This window comes from Dasypus novemcinctus, chromosome 7, assembly GCF_030445035.2.
Source record: "Dasypus novemcinctus isolate mDasNov1 chromosome 7, mDasNov1.1.hap2, whole genome shotgun sequence".
Taxonomy (NCBI): Eukaryota; Metazoa; Chordata; class Mammalia; order Cingulata; family Dasypodidae; genus Dasypus; species Dasypus novemcinctus.
Window position 1 is genome coordinate 34,839,474 of NC_080679.1, and position 24,697 is coordinate 34,864,170.

Here is a 24,697-nt window from a genome sequence, read left to right on the forward strand (position 1 = left end):
TTTAACAACAAGAATTCATTCATGTATGAATTAGGTTTACTTAAATGATTAGGGAGGAAAAAAACATCTCCTTGACTGTACACAGTGACTTTGAAGTTCAAGGGTTCAAATCAGCCTTGAGTTGGGTTTGCTTAACTAATTCCCCTATGCGAAGTCATCCTCACCTTAAAAATCTGCTGTGCTCCCTCCTCCATCCGGGGCCAGACCTGATAGCGAAACCTCCAGAGTGTGTGGAACTTGAGAACAGCGTTCAGCCTCTGAACGGTCTCTGGGTGGTGGAACTCTGACAGCAACATGTCGGACACGGCCTCGGGGACTTTGACCGCACACAGCAGGAACATGGCGGCTAAAGGCAATCGACAATTCCTAAATTACAAGTCTTTTAATTTTCCTGGATTCCTGGATGATGGGGAGAAGAGGGAATGGCTCCCATCTCCCAAAAATGACTCTTGGGCTAATGGAGCCAGGTCACCCTCACCGGCAAAAGTAAACCTTGTTTTAGCCACTGAAAGCCAAACATCATCCTTTGTGCCAGCCACAGTCTTCCAATAACTGGTATGAAGGCAGCAATAGCAGGATGTTTCATCAGAACAACTCATTCCCAGCAAAGTTTTCTTTGTCTCACTTTCAAAAGGGAATGCCAGGGGAAGCAAATGGCAAAAAAATTTACATACTGAAATATGCTTTTAAGAAATGACTAGAATCATCTCACAGTAACCAAGGACCATACATAAATTATCCATTGAAAACTACCTCATGTATATTGGCTATATTAAAAATAAAATGCATATTGTAGCACTATTAGAATCTTCCACTTTTCCCAGGGATAGAAGAGATTGGGAGCCTAAGGAGATTTCATGAGTTGTAATACTGAATTTTTTTTATTATTATTTCAGAGAAGATAAATGTCAATAAGAAAAACTGCAGGAATCATGGTAAGTTATAAAGCCAATAAGTAATGAGACAGATAAATAGATAGCTAGTGACTACTATGAAAGCACAATTTAAAATTTCTCTGGTATGCTTCCCCAGAGCCTCTAAACATGTTCAGGCAGTTGGATTAAAAGAAGTAGGCTTGAATCCCAGCTCTGACACTTCTCTTAACCTTTCTTAGTCTTACTTTCTTCATTGTTAAAATATAAATAATAATAATGGTAATTATGATGATGATACCTCCCTCCAAATTTGTTGTTAAAGGTAAAATAAAATAATATATGAGAAAGTGCCTGGTGAAGCAAAAAAGTACTACATACTTCTAAAGTGTATTTTCTTCTTTAGAAGCAATATTGTATAAAAGAAGAAAATGGAATGTGCAGTCAGAAAACCTGAGTTTGGTTTCCTGGCTCTCTCAGCTAATTTTGAGCTGTGTGAACTTGGATAAATTCTTTCAGCTCTCTGAGTCACAGTTTGATCTTCTCTAAAATAGTTGTGATGAGGCTCAAAATTGGTAATATATGTGAAATTGTTACATTCTATAATAAATGTTAATTGTCATTAGAGTTAGTCCTTTTCTTTATCGCACAGCAGTTTAAATATCTACTCTTTCTCCTTCACTTTTCTTTAAAGTGTTCTCTACCCTGCCTCAATTTTTAAGTACCATGCCTGCTCTTTAAATCATGTCAGTTGGAGTTCTGACTCAATTTCTTGTAACACTCACCAGGCAGTAGATCCAATGGTATTTTTATAGCACTTGTTTCCTTCCAGTGTTTAACTTCATAACCCTTGCCTCTAAGGGCTTTTCCTTAGCTTCCATGGCTTGAGGGTATTTAAGTTCTATTTTTCTGGTCCTTTTTCTGGTCAGCCTTCTTCCGCTTATTCTCTGAAGGTAGAGAAGTCCAGTGGCCTGGTGTTCTCTTCTCTTTTCCCATTCTCCCCCAGAGATCCCATCGCTCTCATTGCTTCAGCTGCACATATATACCATATTTTCCCTAGTTTATCTCTTGCTTCAGCATTTCTCATTAACTTAGTGTCATACTGGCAACTTGATGTCTTCCCCTCATCTAAAAATCACTATTTCTAAAAAAAGATAACCCCACTGACTGTAATCATTAATACTGTGTATATAATGTTACTCTTTGGCTCAGAACCTTTCAGTGCTTTCCCACAGTTTAAGGGAAAGTCCACATTCCAAAACCGGCTGTTCAGTTCTGTTATAATCTGAGAGCCACTCATTCCTCTAATATTATGGACTGGTGACCCCTCCACACAAACCATCCCTGTTATCAAATTGGTCTCCTTAGTCTTTTGAATAAGCCTCGTACATTCCCACACCCATTTTGCTTTGCTCACATCAGTTCCTCTGCTTGGCTAACTCCTAGCTGTTCTTTAAGCCCAACCCACCTCTTCATCTCCTCCAAGGAAGACTGCCATGATTGGGCCATCTTTGGAGAGCATGCCCTTCCCTGAACTCTTAGAGCTCTCTCTGAGAAGTGTGTGGTAGGGAAGGAAAACCTAAGCTTTAATGCAAACAAAGATATTTTACAAGACATTTCATACAGTCTTGTATAAAAAGAAAAAAAGTCTAGAATCGTTTTAAATTTTGATTAATAGGTGTTGGGTAAATAAAGTATAGTATGTCCATTCATTCAATGGAATATTTGGTCCCCGTTAGAAAGAGTGCAGTTGAGCTGATGTTAATAAATGATACCCTAGATATAATAACGGAAAATTGCAAACATCTTTACACTCTGCTCCCATCTGTGTAAAATGGAAACATTCAAGAGAGTAATCGCCTCTCTCCCATTCCGGAAGGTCCCAGAATCGGTTACTGGAGATGCCTAATGAGAGTACAAGCAGACACAGAAGAACACACAGTGATTGGACACAGAGAACAGACAAATGGGGTGGGGTGGGGAATAAATAAATCTTTAAAAAATAATAATAATAAAGTAACTATATAAAAACAAAGGAGGACAACCACCAAGACGGCAGCAGAGTAAGGAGATCCTAGAGTCAGAGGGCAGTTAGTAACCATCCAGAGCTATCTAAAGAACCTGTTTGGGAGCTCCAGGAGACCAGAAGAGCATCCTGCAATATCTTTGAAAGAACGGAAGTAGGAGACTGCCCATCTGCAGAGAAGATTCGTGAGTAGAGTGCTCCGTGCCACAGAGGCCAGTGCCCATCCTCCAATGGAGGCACAAGCTGCCTTGGGAGCTCTTCTGTGGCTGAAATTGGAAGATCCATTTCCCAAAAATGGGGGAGGAAGAATCTGTTAGGTACCAACTTAAACTATTGATTAGTAAATTCAGTGGGCTAAAGTATAATCCTAAGAAGAGCAAAAGTTTGAACCTGTCCAAGTTAGAAAGAGGCTGGTAGTTGCCATTTGAACTCCATACCCAGCATGAGGGGAAGTTAAGTGTAGGGAAAATCATAGTGCTGGTATGGACCAGCTTTTTCCATCCAAATCAGATAGCAGTTCTAACATAACCCCAGCCCCACCTCTGGTAGGGAGGAAGTTGGGGGCACCTGCACCAGCCTCTTCAGGAAAACATAGGCCAGGCCATGGGAGCTGGTGATCATCCTACTCTGGCAGCCCACACCGCCTCAGGAGCTGTTCTGTGGCTGTAGTTGGAAGCTCTATTTCCCAAAAACAGGGGAGGAAGAGACGGTTGGCCACATGCTTCAGCTACTGATTAGTAAATTCGGCTGGCTAAAGTATAACCCTAAGAACAGCTAAAGTTTGAACCTGTCCAAGTTGGAATGAGGCTGGTAGATGCGTTTTGGCACCACTCTTGGCATGATGGGAAACCAGGCTGACTGAAACTCACAGTGACAGTAGGGACTGGCTTCTTTCCACCCAGAACAGACTGCAGCCCTAGCCTAGGCCTCAGTCCACCGCTGAAAGGGAGGAGGCTGGCAGGCCATGCATCAGCCTCTCCAGTTAACTGCAGGTATATTTGACTGGCACAGACTGAATAGTTGGAAATCTACCAGCACAACTGTGGTCATTTTGGACCCATAATGCATAGATTGCTGCCCATACCTGCAGCTCCATCCCACCTCAGGCAGGGGAATAAGGGGCATGAAGCTTCATCAGTCTCTCTGGGCAACTACAGTCTAGGCTTACACGACTTGGGTTATTACACATGGCTATGACTCTGTCCCTATACCTGGTGAAGGAGAAAGGTGGTATAAACTTCATCGGTCCCTGGGACAATGAGGGCAGCTTGAGCCTCTACAGCTTATAGCACCAACTACATCCTCAGCTCCTACTGCACGATCAGCAAGGGAGAAAGGGCAAGAAAGTCCTAAACTAAAGAGAGAAACTGCACCCAGAATAAAAACATCTAGTAAGCCATATGCCAAGATAACAACAAAAAGTTACAATCCATACCAAGAAACAGGAAGATATGGAACAGTCAAAGGAAAAGATAAACCTCCAGATGACATAAAGAAGTTGAGACAGCTAATAATAGATGTTCAAACAAATCTCCTTAGTAAATTCAATGAGATGACATTGGATAAGCACAAAGAAGAATTTGACAGCATACATAGAAAAAAGCAGCTCTTATTGAAATGAAAGGCACAATAAATGAAATTTAAAATATACTGGAGGGAAGTATATTTGGCTCAATGGATAAAGCATCAGCCTACCACATGGGAAGTCCAGAGTACAAACCCAGGGCTCCTGTCCCATGTGATAAGCTGGCCCATGTGCACTGCTGATGTGTGCAGGAGTGCCATGCCATGCAGGGGTGTCCCCCGCATAGGGGAGCCCCATGTGCAAGGAGTGCTCCCCATAAGGAGAGCTGCCCAGTGCGAAAAAAGTGCAGCCTGCCCAGAAGTGGTGCCACACACATAGAGAGCGATGCAGCAAGATGACACAACAAAAAGAGACACAGATTCCAGGTGCCATTGACAAGAATACAATTGGACACAGAAGAACACACAGCAAATGGACACAGAGAGCAGACAACTGGCGGGGAGGGCAGGGAAAGGGAGAGAAATAAACTTTTAAAAAGTCTTAAAATAAATAAATAAATAATTAAATAATTAAAATATACTGGAATTGTATAACAGCAGATTTGAGGAGGCAGAAAAAAGATTGGTGAGCTTCAAGAAATGGCCTCTGAAAGTGAACATACAAAAGAACAAATGAAGAAAAGAATTGAAAAATTGAACAAAGTCTCAGGGAAGTAAACAATAGCAAGAGACATGCAAACATGCATGTCATGGGTGTCCCAGAAGGAGAGGAGAAGGGAAAAGGGGCAGAAGAATATCTGAAAAAATAATGGTAGAAAACTTCCCAACCCTATCGAAGGACATAGATATCTGTGTCCAAGAAGAAAAAACATATGCCCATCTGAATAAATCCAAGAGGACCAACTCTGAGACACTAATCAAGAATGTCAAATGCCAAAGACAAAGAGAATTCTGAGAGCAGCAAGAGAAAAGCAATACATAACATATAAGGGATACCCAATAAGATTAAGTGCTGAGTTCTCATCAGAAACCATGGAGGCAAGAAGGCAGTGGTATGATATATTTAAGATACTGCAAGAGGAAAACTTCCAGTCAAGAATCTTATAACCAACAAGATTGTCTTTCAAGAACAAAGATGAGTTTAGAGTACTCACAGATAAACAGAAACAGAGAGTTTTAAACCAAGAGACCAACTTTGCAGGAAATACTAAAGGGTGTGCTACAGTCTGAAAAGAAAAGACAGGAAAGAGAAGCTTGGAAGAGAGTCTAGAAATGAAAAGTATATATTAAAAGTAACTAAAATTCTCAAAAGAGTGGTGAAAATAAAGTATGACAGATAAAACCCAAAGGTCTAAATGGGTGAAATAAGAACTGCCTTTAGAGTAATAACATTGAACATTAAAGGATTAAGCTTCCCAATCAAACCATTAATGGATTAAGCTTCCCAATCAGACTGCCAGAATGGATAAGAAAATATGAACCACCTATAGGATGTCTGCAAGAGACTCACCTTAGACTCAAGGATACCAATAGAATGAAAGTGAAAGGCGAAGAAAGTTATCCCACACATGCAGTAACAACAACAACAAAAAGCCAGAGTAGCTATACTTACATCAAATGAAAGAGACTTTTAAAGATGCAGTAATGCCCAATCTGAGTAGGAAGTCAGAGAAAAAAAACTCCATTTACAAAAGCAAATAAAAGAATCAAATATTTAGGAATAAACTTAACCAATAATGAAAGCACTTGCATTCAGAAGACTATAATACATTGTTGAAATAAAAAAAGACCTAAATGATTTGAAGAACGTTCCATGCTCACAGCTTGGAAGACTAAATACATTAAGGTGCAATTCTACCCAAACTGATATACAGATTCAATGCTATCCAATAAAAATTCCACCAGCATTTTAAAAATAAATGGAATACACAATTATCAAGTTTGTTTAGAAGGTTACGGGGTCCCGAATAGCCGGAAACATCTCAAAAAGGAAAAACAAAGCGGGAGGACTCTTACTTTCCGACTTTAAATCATATTACCTAGCTACACTGGTAAAAATAGTGTGGTACTGGCATAAAGACAGACACATAGACCAATGGAACTGAATTGATGGTTCAGAAACAGACCCTCACATATATGGTCAAGTGACTTTTTTTTTTTTTTTTTTTTTACTCATCTATCTCTCCCCACTCCCTTGTTGTTTGCTCTTGATGTGTCTGTTCATCTTCATTTGTTCCTTTGGGAGGCACTGGGAACCTAATCTGGGACCTCCAATGTAGGAGGGAGGCACCTAATTGTTTAAGCCACCTCCATTCTCTGCTTTGTTGTGTCTCTTGTTAAGTTTTCCCTCTTGTGTCTCTTGTTGTGTCATTTTGTTGTGTCAGCTCACCACACCTGCCTGTAGCGCCAGCTCACTGTCCTGCCTGTCCTCTTTAGGAGTCTCCGGGAACCTCTGCTCCCTGCTTTGTTGAACCTCTCATTATTATGTTCTTCTTGTGTCTCTTGTTGCATCATCTTGTTGTGTCAGCTTGCTGCACCTGCCCATTGCACCAGCTCACTGTCTTCTTTAGGAGGCACTGGGAATTGAACCATGGACCTCCCATGTGGTGGGCAGGCACCCAATTGCTTGAACCACATCTGCTTCCTGGTCAAGTGACTTTTGACAAGCCTTTCACACCCACCCCGCTCAGGCAGAACAGTCCATTCAACAAATTGTGCTGAGAGAACTGGATATCATAGCCGAAAGAAAGATGATCCCTAGCTCAAATCTTATAAAAAATTTAACTCAAATTGGATCAGAAACCTAAATATGAAAGCAAGAACCATAAAATTTCTAGAAGAAAATGTAGGAAGACATCATCAAGACCTGGTGATAGGTGGTGGATTCTTAAAGGAGATAAGAGGAGGACTGAGATGGACTACTGATGCTTAATGCATGTAGAAGTTTTAATTAACTTTACTGTAAAAGTGTGGAAATGTATAGAGTTGATGGTAACACATTATAGTTTGTAACAAATGTCTCACAACAACGCCAGGTGTTGGTAGTGGGTTGGTGTATGCAACCCCTGTATGATGTTATGCATATTTGCTTTGTAATTTCACAATGTTTAGAACACAGTTATTGTTTATGCATGTTCATGTATAAATGATATTAAAAAAATAACAATAGGGTGGGTTGGGGGATAAATACACCAAATGTAAGATATTTGGGTTATTAGTAGTATTTTGAGGATGCTCTTTAATCATTAGTTAAAAATGTTTCACAACAATGCAAGGCATTGGTGGTAGGGTGAGGTCTCAGAGCCCTCTCAGATGTTTGTTTTGTAAGTTTACAACTATTATATAGACTTATTGTTTATGTATGAGTGATACACTTCAATAAATTTTAAAAAGTGATAATCTTGTCTTTAAGCAGTGAAGCTTGGTTGTCACTGTGAGCCCCAAGGGGAGGGGCAGAGAGGAATAGAATAGTTGGAAGAGGGGGTAACCGGGGGACAATGGAAATATTCTGCATGATCGTGCAATGACAGATACAGGCCATGTTAAATTTCACCAAAAATTTATATAACAGTGTATGGTCTAAAATGTAAACCATAATGTAAACGACTGACCATGGTTCATAGCTAAATTTCAATATTTGTATATCAGTTGTAGCAAATGTAACATCCACATGTAAAAAGATCATTGTTGAGGAAGAGGGCAAAGGGGGGAGGATGTTGAATATATGTGAGTCCCTTATATTCTGTATGTGACTTTACTGTGACCTAAAACTTCTTTGAAGACATAAGGAAAAAAAAAAGAGGTAAGACACTGAGGAAGAAATGGAAGAGATTTCCTTGCCACTGTATATACAGGACAACACCTATCACAGTGATAAAAGGCAAAATGTAAAAAACAAAATTTTAAAATAATATTTTTCATTTTTTAATACCCCAATTTTTTTTTATTTTTTAAAAATTATTATGTATTTTATTTCTAATGTTTAAACCTATCATTACTATTTCATCTTCCTATTAATTGAATTTGGCAATATATTAAGCTTCACTTTTGAAGAAGTTTTGGATGATGAAGGGGTTCAACTTTGGCAGGGGAGGAGAATTGGTGTGGGGTGTCATTGATGGGGGATGCATGGGAGGGAGTTCAGCTGGGCATGCACATAGGGTATATAGATATGTTTGGATATTTGTTGGGTATTGACACAGTGGGTAGAGATTCACATGACAACTGAAAGAGTGCTGAGTTCCCATCCTGGGGAGCTCTGCTGCATTCCCCAGTGGAAGAACAACAATCCCACAAGTGCAAGAGCAATGATCAGTGAAGAAAGATGGTCCAATGGTGAGCCCTTGATACTGTTGACCATGCTTACAAGCCTGTAGTGCCTGAAATTTCAACTTGGCCTAGTGTTGCAGGATGCCTAAGAGTTACCTCCTGAGAGCCTCCATGTTGTTCAAATGTGGCCAGTCTCTAAGCCAAACTCAGCATACAAATGTATTACTTTCCCCCCAGTGTGGGACATGACTCCTGGGGATGAGCCTCTCTGGCACTGAGGGATACTACCAAGCACCAGCTGATGATGCAACTAGAAAAAGACCTTGAATAAAAGGCGGAAATGTAAAGACAAATGCATTTATATGGCAAGAAACTACAAAATGAGCCAGGAGGTCATCAGAGGGGTCGTGCTTATGTATGTCTCAGCAGGATCTCAGAGACAGCCAAAGTAGATACAACCCCAGGAAGTGGTGCTCCTGAGGGCTACAGAGACACCCAGGTCCTATGGCCATGGCAGATGGTTTTAGAGTTCAGTGACTTGCCAGTAAGCCCTACTTTGGAATTTGTGCTCCTGAGTGTGATAAAGGTGGACTCAAATATGACTTCTCTACACATGCCTCTTCTGTCCCTTTTATAGAACCTGTGGTTGGTGCTTGGGTCGGTGTATGCCCAGATTTGAATCTCTGGGCTGTCCATGTGCCAGCTAGGCCCTGAGCCTCAATGGTATTGTAACACCTATTCTCCAGTTTGTTTGACTTACCCAGGTCAGCTGACAGGGAGGTGAGGATGGACACCATTGCACCAAGGAAGCGAGAGAGTCTACAGGTGTGGGCACAAGAGTCCCATTCACCAGCTGTGTGGGATTGATATCCCCTCTCAATTGAGAGGTGGAGTGGGCAGGGTCCTCAGAATGGGGGAATAAAATATGGATTAGAATGAACTTACTGGTATTCTACAATAGAATTATTGTGACTCTAGCACTGGAAGAAATTATAACATTGATTTGAGACAGTGGCCATGGGAATTGCTGAAGGCAGGGAGAGGGAAAAGGAATGATATGGGGATATTTTCAGGACTTAGAGTTGTCCTGAATGATATTGCAGGGACAGATGCAGGACATATATACTGCCATAACCTACTGAATGGACTGGGAAAGAGTGTAAACTGTAATGTAAACTATAATCCATGCTGTGTAGCAGTGCTCCAAAATATATTCATCAGTTGCAATGAATGTATCACACTAATGACAGAAGTTGTTAATGTGGGAGGGGTGTGGGGTGTGGGGAGAGGGGTATATGGGAACCTCCTGTATTTTTTAATGTAGCATTTTGTGTGACCAATATATCTTTTAAAACTAAATAAAAAATATATTTTAAAAAGTAAAGGAAACATAAATTGAGAGCTGAAGAATTTTGTGTTTTTTGTTTATTATTATTAATACTGAAACAATGAAAATGCTCTAATAATAACTGAAGTGATGAATGTACACCTGTGTGATTATACCAAATACCATTTATTGTACACATTGGATGAGTTGTACACTTTATTAATATGTATCAATAAAATTGATTTGTTTAAAAAATAAAGGGATCTGAACAAGAAATAGAAAAAAATGAAGAACACACATTATTTTGAAATACCTCCTCTAGTTATGTGGCTTTGGGCAAGTTACCTAAATTTTACAAATTTGCTTTGATATTACCATTTGAACATAGATAAGAGTTAATAAAGTTAATGATGGTGGTTTGGAGCAAATTTGGAATTTTATCTTCCGTGAAATTTGTGTAAATATAGGTTCTGGGGAATATCATTCTCTATAATGTAACAACCTGCAGAAAGAGACTACTGGTCTTGTGCAAACCACAGTGAATTTGGAAGGATGCACACAGAACCTAGATCTACTTTCCTAGAGTGCACAGCTGTCTTGAGTGCTAGGAACTGCCAACAATCTGACCTACGAGGGAAAATGGAATGAATGAACTTCTTTCTCTCTTATTTAAACACCTGGACCAGCAACAGCAATGACAACAGGAGGCCTATCCTTACCTGCCGCCCCTGCCATGTGCTCATCCATGCTGAGCAGGAGCTCCCAGGCAGCTGGCTGAATGTCTCCATACATCTCCTCTGTCAGAATTGGTGCTGCCTTGATTAACAGAGATAAGGGTGCTGGTGACAGGCTCATGACCTGGGAAAAGAAGGAAATTCTGTTTTAAAATCTTTTAAGATACTGATTGCTATAGTCCTCTTGAAACTTGAGTCTCTTTCCTTGCCTTTCCCTCTCTTTGCTTTCCTTAAATGACCTTAAAATACTCTCTAAAAATGGGAACATATTTAGCTGGCATGGTGTATATCTTATAATTTGCTGGTTAATTAGGAAAATCTGTTAATTTTTATAATGCTTTCACCACAAAAAGTGCTTTGCAATCACCCAAGGAATAAGCTATGGACTATATACAGCTCTGTGAGAAAAGAAAAACACCTGCAAATACATCTCTGTACTAAAAGCTTCAGAGGACTTTGAAGGCATCCCATTTTTCTTTCTATTAAGAGCTGGTTTTCACTCTTAATTTATGAAGGACTTGCATTTTGAAGGTTTACCAAGCCAATGTGAACTCAGAGGGCATTTTCCCTTTGAAACACTATTATTCATTGTGGTTATACTGCCCCAAATTAGCCCACAGAAACCCTATTTAATTCATTATTTCAGATAATTTTAGCAATAAATACAGGTCTGGGTTAATCTAGGCCTTTAGTGTCATTTTAAACACCAGAAAAACACGAAAAAAATTGGGGGGGGGAAGTGCATTATGCTTTAGAGTTTAGACTGCAATAATAATATAACAACATATCAAGTACTAGATAAGCATGTAAATATCCTATCTAATTTAACCCATACATTGTTCCTTTGAGATAAATCTTATTGTTAAAGTCCCCATTTTATAGAACGAGGCCATGAAAAAGAGAAATCAAGTACTTGCTCAAGGTGCCAGAGCCACGGGTGGGATATTAGTCCAGACGATCTCATTCCCAAACGTGTGAGCATCACCACCACACACTGGTGGAAAAGCAGTTCCACTGAAGCAGAAGAGGTATAGTTCAAGGCTACCCAAGCTATGTCTCTGTGAAGGTTTGCTGTCTAGCAAGGAAGGCTTTTTTTCCCCTTGTGCACTTGATGACTCTTGCCCACCAACTAAACAGATCTTTATGCCATCACTGTGCCAGTTGGCCTTGTATGTCTCAAACATTAGGAAACAGGACATGCAGCGCCACCTCCTTGCTAATGCTGTATGAATGTTTCTGATCCAGGTGTCAATACCTGGAGTCTGATGTACTTCAGCATTCCAGAATCCTTTTTCCCCTCTAGATTGGCATCTGAAACTCTCTTCTTCAGAGAGGGTGTCCTCAGGCATGACTTATCTGAGCACTGAAAAAAAGATATTTGATGAACAATATTTTGCTTTTTCAGAAACCTACAGTGCTGTGCTTTCCTCAAATTCTCCAAACAACTGTCTTCTAATGGAAGGAATGATTTGAGACTCTTTTTTGGGCCCACACTTTCTGAAAATTGTAATTTTGTAATGAAAGCGCAAACTTAGAGGTATGTAGTAGCAAACTCCTCTTTTACCACTAAGGAAATTGAGGTCCAGAGGGATGGTGCAACCTGACCACATCACAAAGTTGTTAGTAGAATAAGGAAAGTACGTGGATCTCCTGACCTCTATTGCAATACTGATCAGATTCTACCACGCCGTTTAAAAGCAAACTCTTTTAAAGTATTAAATCATTTAAAATCCACTCTATTCAGTAATCCCTTTACAGGGCTGGATACTACAAGTAAACCATTTGGTCATGGAAGAAAGAAAATATTTCATAGAGAATTGTTAGAAAATAAAAGGTAAAAGGATAGGGGTGAACAAGGAAGTATGAGTTCCTAGCACCCCAGCATCTAGGCGTGAGTTGTACAGGTAAAACCATGCTTTAGAAAAACACACTCATCTACAGGCAGCAGCAGCTCTGCTTTCAAATAGTCCCTTTGACTGGCACCCAGGATAGGCTTCACTCATTTAGACGAGCACAGATAAAACCATTTCCTCCTTTGACTCCCTAGATACGAAAGAATGGCGTGAAGAGAGCAGCTGGGAGAATGATTAATCCTAACAGCACCAGGCCCTTGTTTATTTATCCTGAGCCCTGACTGTCCTCCTGTTTCTTTAGTCCAGCCTGTGTGAAGAGAGACCACTTCTCCTTGCATAAAATGAATGTTCATTTGCTTTTCTAGTGCCATGTCAATGAAATTCTTTATCCCCTTCTGCCAAGGGGAAAAACTGAACTCCTTAAACCTTTCTGAACAGAGTTTCACTGTGTTATAGATGGAGATTTTTTTGAAAGAAAAGACAAAGCCCAAAGCACATGCATGTTCCAAGAAAGTCTTTCAAAATGTTGCCAAAAAGTTTGGGGTGCGGGGGGGGGGGGGGGGGGCTGCCTAAGACAGTGTATCTGTTACATAACTGGTATGGAACCAACTTTTATTTGCACCTACTTGGAAATAAGGGAATCAGAGCTCTTGAAGTGTTTTCAAAAGACAAAAACATGAAAGAGCATACTTAGGAACTCATGTAATTTGAAAGGAAAATCTTGCATTGCTTTTTTCTGTGACTGTAAAAGCAATATGCAGCAAAATAGTATGCTTATTTTATATAATGTTAAAACTTCTGAAATCATATATGGAAAACATTTTTGATATACATGTAAGAGGGTATCTGACTCCCTTTTAAAAAGAGTCACGATCTTTAAAAAGTGCTTTCTATCTGCATATTCTTTCTGGTTATAAAACTCATATATTGAAGAATATCTGGAAAACACAGAAAAACTTAGAAGAAGAAAACAAAAGTCTTTATGATCTCCAACCCAGTCATAGCCACTGTCTGGTTCATTTCAGCCTTTTTTGTTTCTTTGTGTTTTAGCTTAACTGTGAAGATGCTATGTATATGGCTGGTATACAATTTTAACGAATTCATCTATTTCACCATGATTTTATAATGAATATTTCCCTGAGTCATTATAATGCTTTTAAAATATGATTTTTAATTTGAAAACATTTCACTCTCTTTGGCTGAATATTTTGTCTTTTTAGGGTTATTTTTGAACAATACGTCTTGTTTAAAGTATAGGAATTTTAACCAGGTAGATACAGGAAAATACTCAACCTAGAAAAAAAACAGTGAACATTTATGTTTACCCCTGACACTCTGCGAAATGTAGGGCTGTGTTTAATCCTACCTACTGGGAAAAGAAGGTGTGTCAAGCTTTTCAGATATAAAATACTGACTGTCCTAACATGCTTCCTTGGGAAGCATGGTGTGTTCTGGCAGCCTCATGATTTTTAGGCTGCTGGTTTTGGTGGAAAGGAAGGGGCTGGATGGGCTGTCACACTAGGATGTTGAGGTTGTCAATTTTCTTGAATGCCTTGGTCAGACCTGGGAGATAGATGGCAGAGACGGGTACATGTGTGAGGATATATGGGTAGGATGTGAAGGTCTAAAGTTCTTTTGCTGATGTGACCCCTAACCTCAACTAGCAAAGAGAGCTAGGAACTGTTTGAAATAGGAGGCTAGTTCCAAAGACATCTACTAATTATTAGTGGTTATCGGAAGATTCAGACATTTCACTGGTCAGTGATTTATCAGTTGAACGGTGCTTGGCTCAAAAAGAGAAGAGGGGCCCATCAAGTTCCTTTGTTAGGGAATTTAGAGATACAGAGTCCGAATCATTTGTTGATGGTGGCTGAGATGGAAAAAATGATGTAACCCTGGGCTTTTCAGTTTATGCACAGGATGAGTGAAGCCGGTGGAGCTGTTCAGGGAACAGAGATGAGGGAACAAATGGAGATGATGCCAAAGAAGCAGAGATGAGAGACCATGTCTACTCTGAGAGACAAAGACAGAACCTTGATTCTCATTCTCCTGAGGCCTCGCTGTGCTTCCCTGTCTGGCCCCCTTTCATAAGATTCTGCTATATCTTTTGAAGAAACTCCTGGTTTGAATGACTTTTAGTGGGTTTCTTTTCCTTGCAACAAAAATTATTGCCTACAGAAGCAAAACAATTATTTTAATAAAATTTTTATGTATTCATTAAATAACCCAGGAATATTTATTAAGAGTGCCAGGAACTGAGACTCCTGGGGATATGCTGACAACAAAACACCCATGATTCCTGCCCTACTCTGGCTCTCTGGGAGTGGAATTTCTTCACATGTCTGGGAGGAAAGCATTATACAGATAGAAGTACAACATTCCTTAAAAGGTAACCCAGATCCTTTGTGCCTCAGACGCCTTTGACATAAGAACTGTGCATGTTATGGGGAGGTCCTTCTAGACCACGAAATCAGACTTAGTACCCGGTATTGGACTCCCACAGAGTTGCCCATAACTTAGAAAAATATGTGTCCCACCAGAAATTGGTTGACCTACCACCATTTGCATTGGCTTTGCAAAAGTTACCAACACTGTGCCTTTTCATTTGGCCATGTATCCTACTCTTCTTTTTGGCAGAAAGGAAAAAATAGTTTTGTTCATCCCTTTTCTCTTCAGCAAGCTCTAAATGATCATCTACTGTATTTCGAACACAGTTTTGGACAAGGTACAGACATACAGAAAAAAATCAAAGAATTCCATGTAAAGGTGATATATACATATAATATGATTGTTTATAAAAAACCCTCAAGTTTAGTGCACTAAAATAGACTAACAGAATGTACAGTGAGTCCCTGAGCACTGAAATAAAGATTAGCAGATTGATCACAGATAGATGAATTACAAAATGTACTAGCTGCCAATAATATATTCTGCTATAAAAAAACGATTAAAAAGGAAACAGAACTGAAATACCAGTTGCTCATAAGACTCAATTTTAATCAGAACTACTGCTTTTATTCTTGATTTTGTGCCTACTCTGTTTTCATTTTGGTTCTGGAAATGTGGGCATTGTTCTTTTGTGAGACAGTTTCAGAACAGGCAAGTGGAAACATCATAAGAGGGAAAAAAAAAGAGCTTGAGCAGGAAGCTGGCATTTTGGAAATAAAATGTTTATCACAGAAGACTCAATACATCCTTTCAGTCCTCCGCCTGCATGACTAATTGAAATGTGTTATGGGTAGAGGACATTTACTCTTCCCTTACTTTTCCTTTCCTTTTTGGAAATGTAATCAACAGCACAGAGTTAGTAAGACTTTTCTGTTGCTTGAGGCAAAGTGTCCTTGCTGGGCAGGAGGTGGAGGGCATTCAAGAAACACCCTAGGACAAAGCCTTACTCATCCAATATTTACTGTTCTTCTCTAAGTGAGGAACTGTTAGGTGTCACACAGGATACAAAATGTTTAAGACTGCCTCAGTTGTAAAGGACTTCTACTTAAGCAGAATAGAAGAACTAGAGATGAAAATAGCAGCCAGAGTGATGTTAAAACCTCAGTGGTTTCCCACTGCTCATGGAATAAGGACAAAAATCCTTACCGCAGCCTGGGAGGCACTACATGGTCTGGTCTCTACCTGCTGTACATTCTCATGAGCTTTCTCTCTGTGCTCCAGCCACAGTCCTTAAGTACCTACTCGTCTCTCAGGTTGGAAAAACACCTATGCATCCTTCAGTCAAAGCCAACCATTGGTAAGGCTGCCCTTTATTTCCCCCAAGTTCAAAGCCCCATTTATAAACTCCCTTAGCATGTTGTGGCTATCCTCCCCTGAGCTTATCATTGCAAATTTACAACAATTTGGGAGGTTTATTTGATTAATGTCTGTTTCTCCAACTACACTGTTAGCATTAGATGAGGACATGGACCATGTCTGTCTTGCCTATGTTATACCCTAATATAATATGGTATAATATATACCTACTATGGACTTAGCATAGCCCATGGATTCATCAAAAGTCTTCTGAATGAACAAACGAATGAATAAATGATTGAAGAATGAGAAAAACACAAGTAAAATGCCATGATAATTTAGAGGAAGAAGGAAAGAAGGTAATTAACATTTTTTGTGCACCTGCAGTATGCCCTATGCTTAACAGTAGGGGGATCAGAAAAGGTTTCAGGAAGGAGATAGCATTTGAGTTGAATCTTGAAGGATTTGGGATTTAGCTATAAATAAGTTAGAGGTGAAGATATAGTTTGAGCAAAGGTACAGCAGTAGGAAATTTTAGGGCATGTACAGAGAACAATAAGTATTCATTGAGGCTGGTGTAACATACACACTTTTATCCTAAAGCTAAGGAAGTTTTTACAGAGATAGAACTTAACCTAAATGAAAAATCATTTATGTTTATTTCAATGCATACATATGAATATATATAGTTAGGAATTGAATCATGTAACCCACAAAATACATTTTCTTAACCTTATCTATGTTCCCATGGATGTGAACCCATTTGTAAAAAGGACATTTTGAAGATGTTATCATTAGTTAAGGTGTAGCCCAACTGAATCAGGGTAGATCTGAATCTGTACTAGTGGAGACCTTACAAAGAAAGGAAATTTGGATACAGAGAAAGCCACAGGAAGAGGTCAGAAATCAGCAGAAACCAGAAGAGCCACCACAAGGAGAGAGAGATCACCATGCGATGGGAGGCAGAGGGGCAAACCCAGGACCTCCTAGGATTATGGCAGGCAGAACCGGAATGCTGCAGACTTAGGGGAGAGGGCATGGCCTTGTTGACATCTTGCTTTTAGACTTCTATCCTTCAAAACTGTGAGGCAATAAATTCCTGTTGTTAAACCAACCCAGTGTGTGGTGTTTGTTATAGCAGCCCTGGAGAATTAAGGCATATTTTTACATACACACATATATACACACGTATGCATACACACACATTTATGTGCACACATTACCATATATACACATAAACATCCATATCCACATGTATGCCCACAAACGTATATACATATATATTTCTTTTTATATCATGCAATTCATGCAGTTTATCTGTAACCTACACCAATCTATTTCCTACCTTCATTTCCCTCAGAATTTGAATAGGCTGATTAATATGAGATGATGCAGTCGTCTAGTTTAAAAAGCCCTGACTTTGATATTCTGCATGTCTAAATCATGAAGTCTACACTGTAGACTTCATAAAGAACACATTGTAGCTGTGAACTGTGGACAATCTCATCTTTCTTAGTTTCAACTTTTTCATCTGTAAAATGAGGACAATATCTCTTATACAAACTAAGAATCATAAAGCACTTTGTCAATGATATATCCTATCTCATACCCTCCCACACAAGTATAGAAAAAATACTAAAAAATTATGCCCCATGTTTCAGATTCCCAGCTGCTAAAACAAATATCATACTATGGGCTGGTTTAACAGCAAGAATTTATTGGCTCACATCTCAGAGCCTAAAGACTTGCTTTTTCCTGGGATTGGTATCTTGTGGCTGGCTGGCTATCTGGGGGGCTCCTTTGCTTTTCTGTCACATCACACTGGGTGATGCCTTCTCCTTTTTCCTCTGTGTTCTTGACTTCCAGCTCCTAACTGCTCCCAGTGGCTTCTCTCTCTGTGTCCAATTTCCTTTGTTTACAAGGACTTCAACCACATTGGAATAAGGCCCACTCTGATTCTGTTTGGGCACACCTTAGCTATAAACATCTGCACGGTCTATTTGCAAATGGGTTCACACCCACAGGACCAGGGGATGGGACTTGGGCATGCCTTTTGTGGGGGACATGCTTTAATCCCCAACACTTAGAAGATGAGCTAGCACATTTATGAGATGAATGAGCTACATATTATCTTTCTCCTTTAGAATCTCTTGAATTTTCCAAAATTTCTTCAATGAACATATATTACTTTCACAATAAAAACATTGTAATTAAAATAAATCACTTTGGGAAGCGGACTTGGCCCAACAGATAGGGCACCCGCCTGCTCTGCGGTTCAAACCCCGGACCTCCTTGACCCATGTGGAGCTGGCCCATGCGCAGTGCTGATGCGCACAAGGAGTGCCATGCCACACAGGGCTGTCCCCCGCATAGGGGAGTCCCACACACAAGGAATGCACCCCATAAGGAGAGTCGCCCAGCATGAAAGAAAGTGCAGCCTGCCCAAGAATGGCGCTGCACACACGGAGAGGTGACACAACAAGATGATGCAAGAAAAAGAAACACCAATTCCCGGTGCCACAGATAAGGATAGAAGTGGTCACAGAAGAACACACAGCGAATGGACACAGAAAGAAGATAACGGGGGGGGGGGGGGGGGGGGGGGGTTGAAGGGGAGAGAAAGAAATAAAAAATAAATCTTTAAAAAAAATAAATCACTTTATGAGTACTAATACATTATAAAACACTGCACAAAACAACTGCTTTTTTTTTTTTTGCTGTTATTTTTTATAATCTCTAGTTGTTTCACATGTACACTATTCTCCCCCTTACCATCTGGCTTGTTACCTCCTTAGGAGAAAGATCCTCTGCTCCTAATTATTTATTGTTTCCCCTCAGATTATATTGTCCAATATTGAGCCCAGAGAAGGTGCATAATGAATGTTTGTTGAAGTAAGTGTTACATAACAACCTCTTTACACAACAACTTGGAAGAGCAGCTGCAGGGCCTTGGTTTTTATGCCTGTTCAGGGGCAGGTGGGTAACTGCAGGTTTCCCTCACAGACACCTGGCTGCCCTGGTTACTGCCTTCAACTGCTGACTCATTTGCTTAGGGCTGTGTTTGGGGAAAGTCCATCTGAATGCTTAGAAAATGTCAGAATTTCTTGAAGGAGCCTCCTTTAGTATGACTTGATCTAGGATATTCTGCAATTTATCTGTGAACAGTCGGGCCCTTCATTACTTATTTCTTCACGCATAACTATAATAGTTTCCTATTGCTGCTGTGACAAATTACTACATACTTAGTAGCTTAAAGCAACACGAATTTATTATTTTACATTTTTGTAGATCAGAAGTCTAAAATGGTCAGCAGAGCTGTGGTCATTCTTGAGGCTCCAGGGGATAACTATTTGCCTGATTTTTCCTCTTCTAGAGGCGGCCAGCATTCCCCGGCTCCTGGTCCTACACCACTCTGACCTCTGCTCCTGTGGTCACATCTCCTTCTCTGACACTTTGCTTCCATTTTTCACTTAGAAGGACCATTGTAATTACACTGGGCCCTCTGGATAATCCAGGAAAATCTCCCCATTTAGGATTTTAATTACATCTGCTCAGTCCCCTCTGTCATGCTGGTAACCCATCCACAGGTTCTGGGGATTAGGACATGGACATCTTTGGGGGACATTATTCTGCTTCCTACAATAACCTACTAATTGCCACTCCCATAAGTTCTTATTTATTCATAGAAATAGAGACGAACCAGGGAAAAGAGTTCTTATTTATAGATGCACCCAACATGAAGACAAAGCCTTTGTTCTTACACCCACCTCCCGCCTCTGCATGGATTCACACAGACCTGTTCCTGGTTTAAAAACTGCAGGTCCCTGAAACGTTTATTTCCATAGAAAATATTTTAGGGTGTAATTTTCCCTGTTATTGGTGTGTTACCCAGTGATCTCACCTCTTTCTGCTTCTTGCCCCGGAGAGCCACGTTGCTGATGCCGCTGCTCTCGCGGAGAGAGTCCACAGTATCTCCGTAGAGCAGCTTGATGGCCCTGACCAGCCGGGCACAGGAGCGGCTGTGGTGCAGGTAGCAGTGCGGATGGCAGTAGTCAACGTGGGTGCAGATGAAGCTTTGCTGATTGCACAGCAAGATCATGACCTGGAACACAAAGATCACTGAGACTCCACCAGGCAACAGGGCACAGACAGACCATGAACATTAATGCGATGTGGAAGGTGGCAAATCAGAATGTCAACTTTCCTTCATGCGTCTTGACACCACAGTGACTCAGTAATTCCCGTGAGAAAACAAAGAGTTACAAGCCTTTATCTACTTGGTCATTTTTTTTCTCCCAGCATTAATACTTGGTAAAAAGATCTTACATACTAAGTTGGAAATCACGATTGCTGAAGGAGGGAGAAACTCAAAGGGCTAGATATGAAGAGGAGAGATAGAGAGAAATGACACCTGGTGACTATTATTCCCAAGGTAGAAATACAGTTCCTTGGAAAATGGGTAGTATCTACTAAAGCTGACCAAGAACATAAAACTCATGACCTAGGAATTCCACTTCTATATCTATTCCCTAAAGATACCACACTTGATCTTAGGCTGAGAAGCAATTATTCCCTACAGAAATGCCTATATATATGCTCTAAAAGCCATATGCAGGAATATTCATAGCAAAAACTATCTGTAATAGGCCAAACTGGAGAAAACCTAAATATCAACAGTAAAATGGTAGTTCATTCATACAATGTAATACTATACAGCATGAATGAATGAATCACTGTTAATCTGAAGAAAATGGATGGACATAACAAGCAAAATTTACAAGCTGAGCAAAAGGAGCCAGACACAAGAGAGCGCTAGTGTCTGATGCCAATAATATGCATTTCAAAAGTGGACACAATTAATCTGCGATGTCAGAAGTTAGCACAGTCCTTACTTTCAGGGAAGTGACATGTCGGTAGAGAGACTGAATAGGGCTTCTGAGGTGCTGGTTATATTCTTCTTGATCTAATGGTGGGTTACACAAGTATCTTCACTTCGTGAAAATTTATTGGGCTGTACACACAGGTTTTGTATGCTTTTCAGTGTGAAGGCTAGATATCACTAAAAGTGGGCTTTCAAAACAGCTGTGTCAGGAATTCTCATGACCTGCCAATTCTGGGGATACTTTCACAGAGAAGGCAGAGCTCTACAAACAGCACTGTATACTCTGAGGAGCCTCATGCACCAGCTAGCCCCTATATGCTCCTACCAGGAAGTCAGATTGAAATCAGGTTGGATGGTAACAGTCCAGATCGAAGATCAGTAGTGGTAGAGGAGGGACCTTACCAATCATGCCCTGAGGTTATGCTTCCTTTTCTCCTTGCTTCTTTCCTCATGCTTAGCTTGAATCCTGAACTCCAACCTATGCGCACAGGGTCCTTGGGTTCCTCTCCTGCCAGTACCCTTTGGATTGTTCTGTGAGGGATGACCATAGTCACCCTCGAATTTCCTTGCCCTGTCTCACAATTTGACCTAATAAAGATCCCATGACCTTGCTCTAAACATTCGTTGTAGCCCGTAAAAGACTGAGATAGTCTAGCCTGTGTCAGTCAAGCTACGTTGACCAAAAACCTGCCCTGCCCTGGACCATCATCATTTTCTCTGTGACTTATGGAGACCCACAAGGCAGCCAAAACAAAAGACCCTGGGTCTTAGTTAAGCCTAAAATGAATACAATTCAGCATAATTCTAATCTCAGTGACTACTGAGAGATTCATCTAAAATACAAGCCCTTGGTTTAGGTTGGAAGACTAAATTGGAGTGATAGTTTTAGTATACTCTTTTGTCCTTCCTCCACAGATTTTTTCCAATCCCAAAATGAATTTATCTCTGGGATCTTTCTCATTTAAAAACCAGATTACTACTTACGTGAAGCCATGACATGTTTCTGTGGTAATTTTCCTCCGTGCCGGCATTACTCATTCCCTCTGGCTCAATGCTGGGCTCACTTGCACTCCAAGGACTTCCTTCTTTAAAAGAAAAATACCAAGAAAGTTTTCACTGTTCAATTTCCACAGGAAGCATGTTGGTATGGTATAGCTGTCCATGCTTTTGAATCCTAGGGCAGACTACCTTCGCCCTAAGGGTTACAGGGCATTGTATTGTCCATATTGGCAGAATATTAATAGGAGCTGTTCCCTTCACCACCAGCTGAACTAGCAATTATAAAGACATTTATGACATCTATACAAACACATTATGGTGGCTTCCGTTTTGAGAAATGGGAGCAGGGAAAAACAGCCATGTTCTTGAATTGCTGAGATGAGCAAGTCATTGGTTGAATGTGACCAGTCCATCCCATTGTGACCACACCTTGCAGGTGTAGTTCTGTAGGAACACCAACCAACCTGAAGTGACCGCACAGCTTGCTGCTGCCTCTACTGTTGCTGTGACTGTAGCTAGTGAAACTGCAATCTGCTCTTGACACCACCAGGCTTTGCTATCAGGGCTATTCCAAAGATAGGCAAGCACCTTGAAGCAACTAAGGGAATCTCGAAATAACCATGTCCAACTGTGGACAAGCTTTGTGTCCAAAGTGTTCTTTGTGGGATAGTATGAAGGAAACCTCTCTCAGGAATTAAGTACTTAGAAAACTACATGACAAAACTTTTCCCTCTAATCTAAAAGCCTGTATGGTTGTCTTTCCATGACTAAACAATGCTGCTAGGCTGACTATTTTGACTCAACTGAACCTTTTTCTTAAATTGATCAATTTGAATAATTAATTGAAATAATTTTCCCAATTGACTGATGATCTTGTTAGTTTCAGACCTGTAACAAAGAAGTCACAGGTTTTTTTTTCATCACTTCCTTTAAAAAGAAGCTGAATTTTAAATAATGCATAAATTAGCTATTTTCCAAGGCAAGGGTGGGTGGGTGTAGAAATATTTCCTATTTTTAAACTATTTTGGCAAGCTCCATCGGTAATTTGATTTACAGACTGATTTCTCAAAGAACTTAACTAGAAGGGAATGCTTTCTATTTTGCCTCTCAAGCAGGAATGAATGGCAAAGAGAATCCACTTCAATTTGTACCTAGAAGCTAATTCTAGGCATCTGGAAATTTCGATCTGTATGTCTACTTAATCTTTTCATCATCTGTTAGGATGCTGATCAGGGGTCCATAGGATTTACACATTTTGGTATTTGGAGTCTTGTTGAATCCTAGAGCAACCTACAACTCTAATGCTTTGATTTTACATAGATCTCATTCTCAGGTATTTAACACTGTCCCCTGATTTATTTTAAAACATCCTTTCAGAGTAGGCAAGGAGTAAATGGAATCAATCCTATTGGATAGTTGGAGAAAACAAATCTCTGAGGAGTCATATGACTTGATGAAGGTCATTAACTGTCAGATCTATACAATCTGCCCTCTCTGATATATTGGTTGTTTTATTTTTAATTAGACACTTAAGATGTAAAGGATCTATAGACAGCTGTCCCCAATTTTCACTTTGAAAGTCCTGATCAGAAGAATGGATGTACCAACCTCCAGAGTTTGAAAAACTGTCCTTGTTTCTCAAGTGCTTTCTCTCCCTAATGTATACTCTATAACCTTGCTACTCAAACCATTTCGAACCAGCAGCGTCAGCTTCACTGGGAAGCTTGTTAAAAATGTAGACTCTTAGTCCCCCATCCCAGACCTATGGAATCTGAATCTGCATTTTAACAAGACTCCCAGGTAACCTGTGTGCGCATTGAGCAGGGCAGCCCTATAGGTAGTATGAATGAGTTGTCTAGCCCATGACTCTGCCTTGCATCTATTTACACATCAGGAGATGGACTTCCGCTGTTACAGGACTTGGGCCCTGCCTTGCTACCCCCCACGTCCCTGTCCATCCCACTCCTCTAGGTTACCTAGATCAGTGACAGTGTCCCTGCTCTGGGACAGCTGCAGCTCCTCAGCCTCAGACTCTGAGTCCTGCCGTGATAACTTGCTGCTCTTTAAGCTGCCGACCCGGCGAATGCTGGACAAGGAACCCCCCTTCTTCACCTGGAAACTGCGGGTTCCTTTAATCTGGAGCAGGCGGGAACCTCCTATCCTGATCTTCCTGCTGGGAACTGTATTAAAAGAATAAAATAGGGCTTTTTTCCCCCTTAGTTTTCCCCACCCAGTGTTAGATCCAAGCTTTCCCCAGTTTGTCCTTGATCAGCCTCCTCTCTTGGCTTGGATGAGCAGCATTTGTGGGCAAGGAGCTTCACCCAAGCCCCCAGTAAGGCAGACTTTGGTAGGCAGGCAGGAGCTGGGTCCACCAGGAAGAGCTGGTGAAGCTTCATTCTTGGACACATAGCTCATAGGTGCTAGGAACAGCCTGTTTTCTTTCTGGCCCAGGGTTCACAAGCATGAG

The 24,697-nt window shown here is 40.5% G+C and overlaps 1 protein-coding gene across 8 annotated transcripts in view; it reads right to left on the bottom strand.

The window, feature by feature from the left end:
* UNC80 (unc-80 homolog, NALCN channel complex subunit) overlaps nt 1-24,697 on the bottom strand; it is a 270,741-nt gene that overhangs the window by 100,315 nt on the left and 145,729 nt on the right. For 5 of the 8 annotated variants that reach the window (XM_058300212.1, XM_058300210.2, XM_058300211.2 and 2 more), the window contains exons 27-31: nt 22,216-22,316; nt 20,251-20,451; nt 12,008-12,115; nt 10,738-10,876; nt 165-346 (exon numbers count right to left, since the gene is read on the bottom strand). In XM_058300212.1, coding sequence (XP_058156195.1) covers nt 165-346; nt 10,738-10,876; nt 12,008-12,115; nt 20,251-20,451; nt 22,216-22,316 — 731 coding nt within the window. Of the gene's footprint in view, nt 1-164; nt 347-10,737; nt 10,877-12,007; nt 12,116-20,250; nt 20,452-22,215; nt 22,317-24,206; nt 24,411-24,697 lie in introns of all 8 variants that reach the window. The other 3 variants (XM_058300207.1, XM_058300206.2, XM_058300205.1) reach the window with 1 other exon arrangement.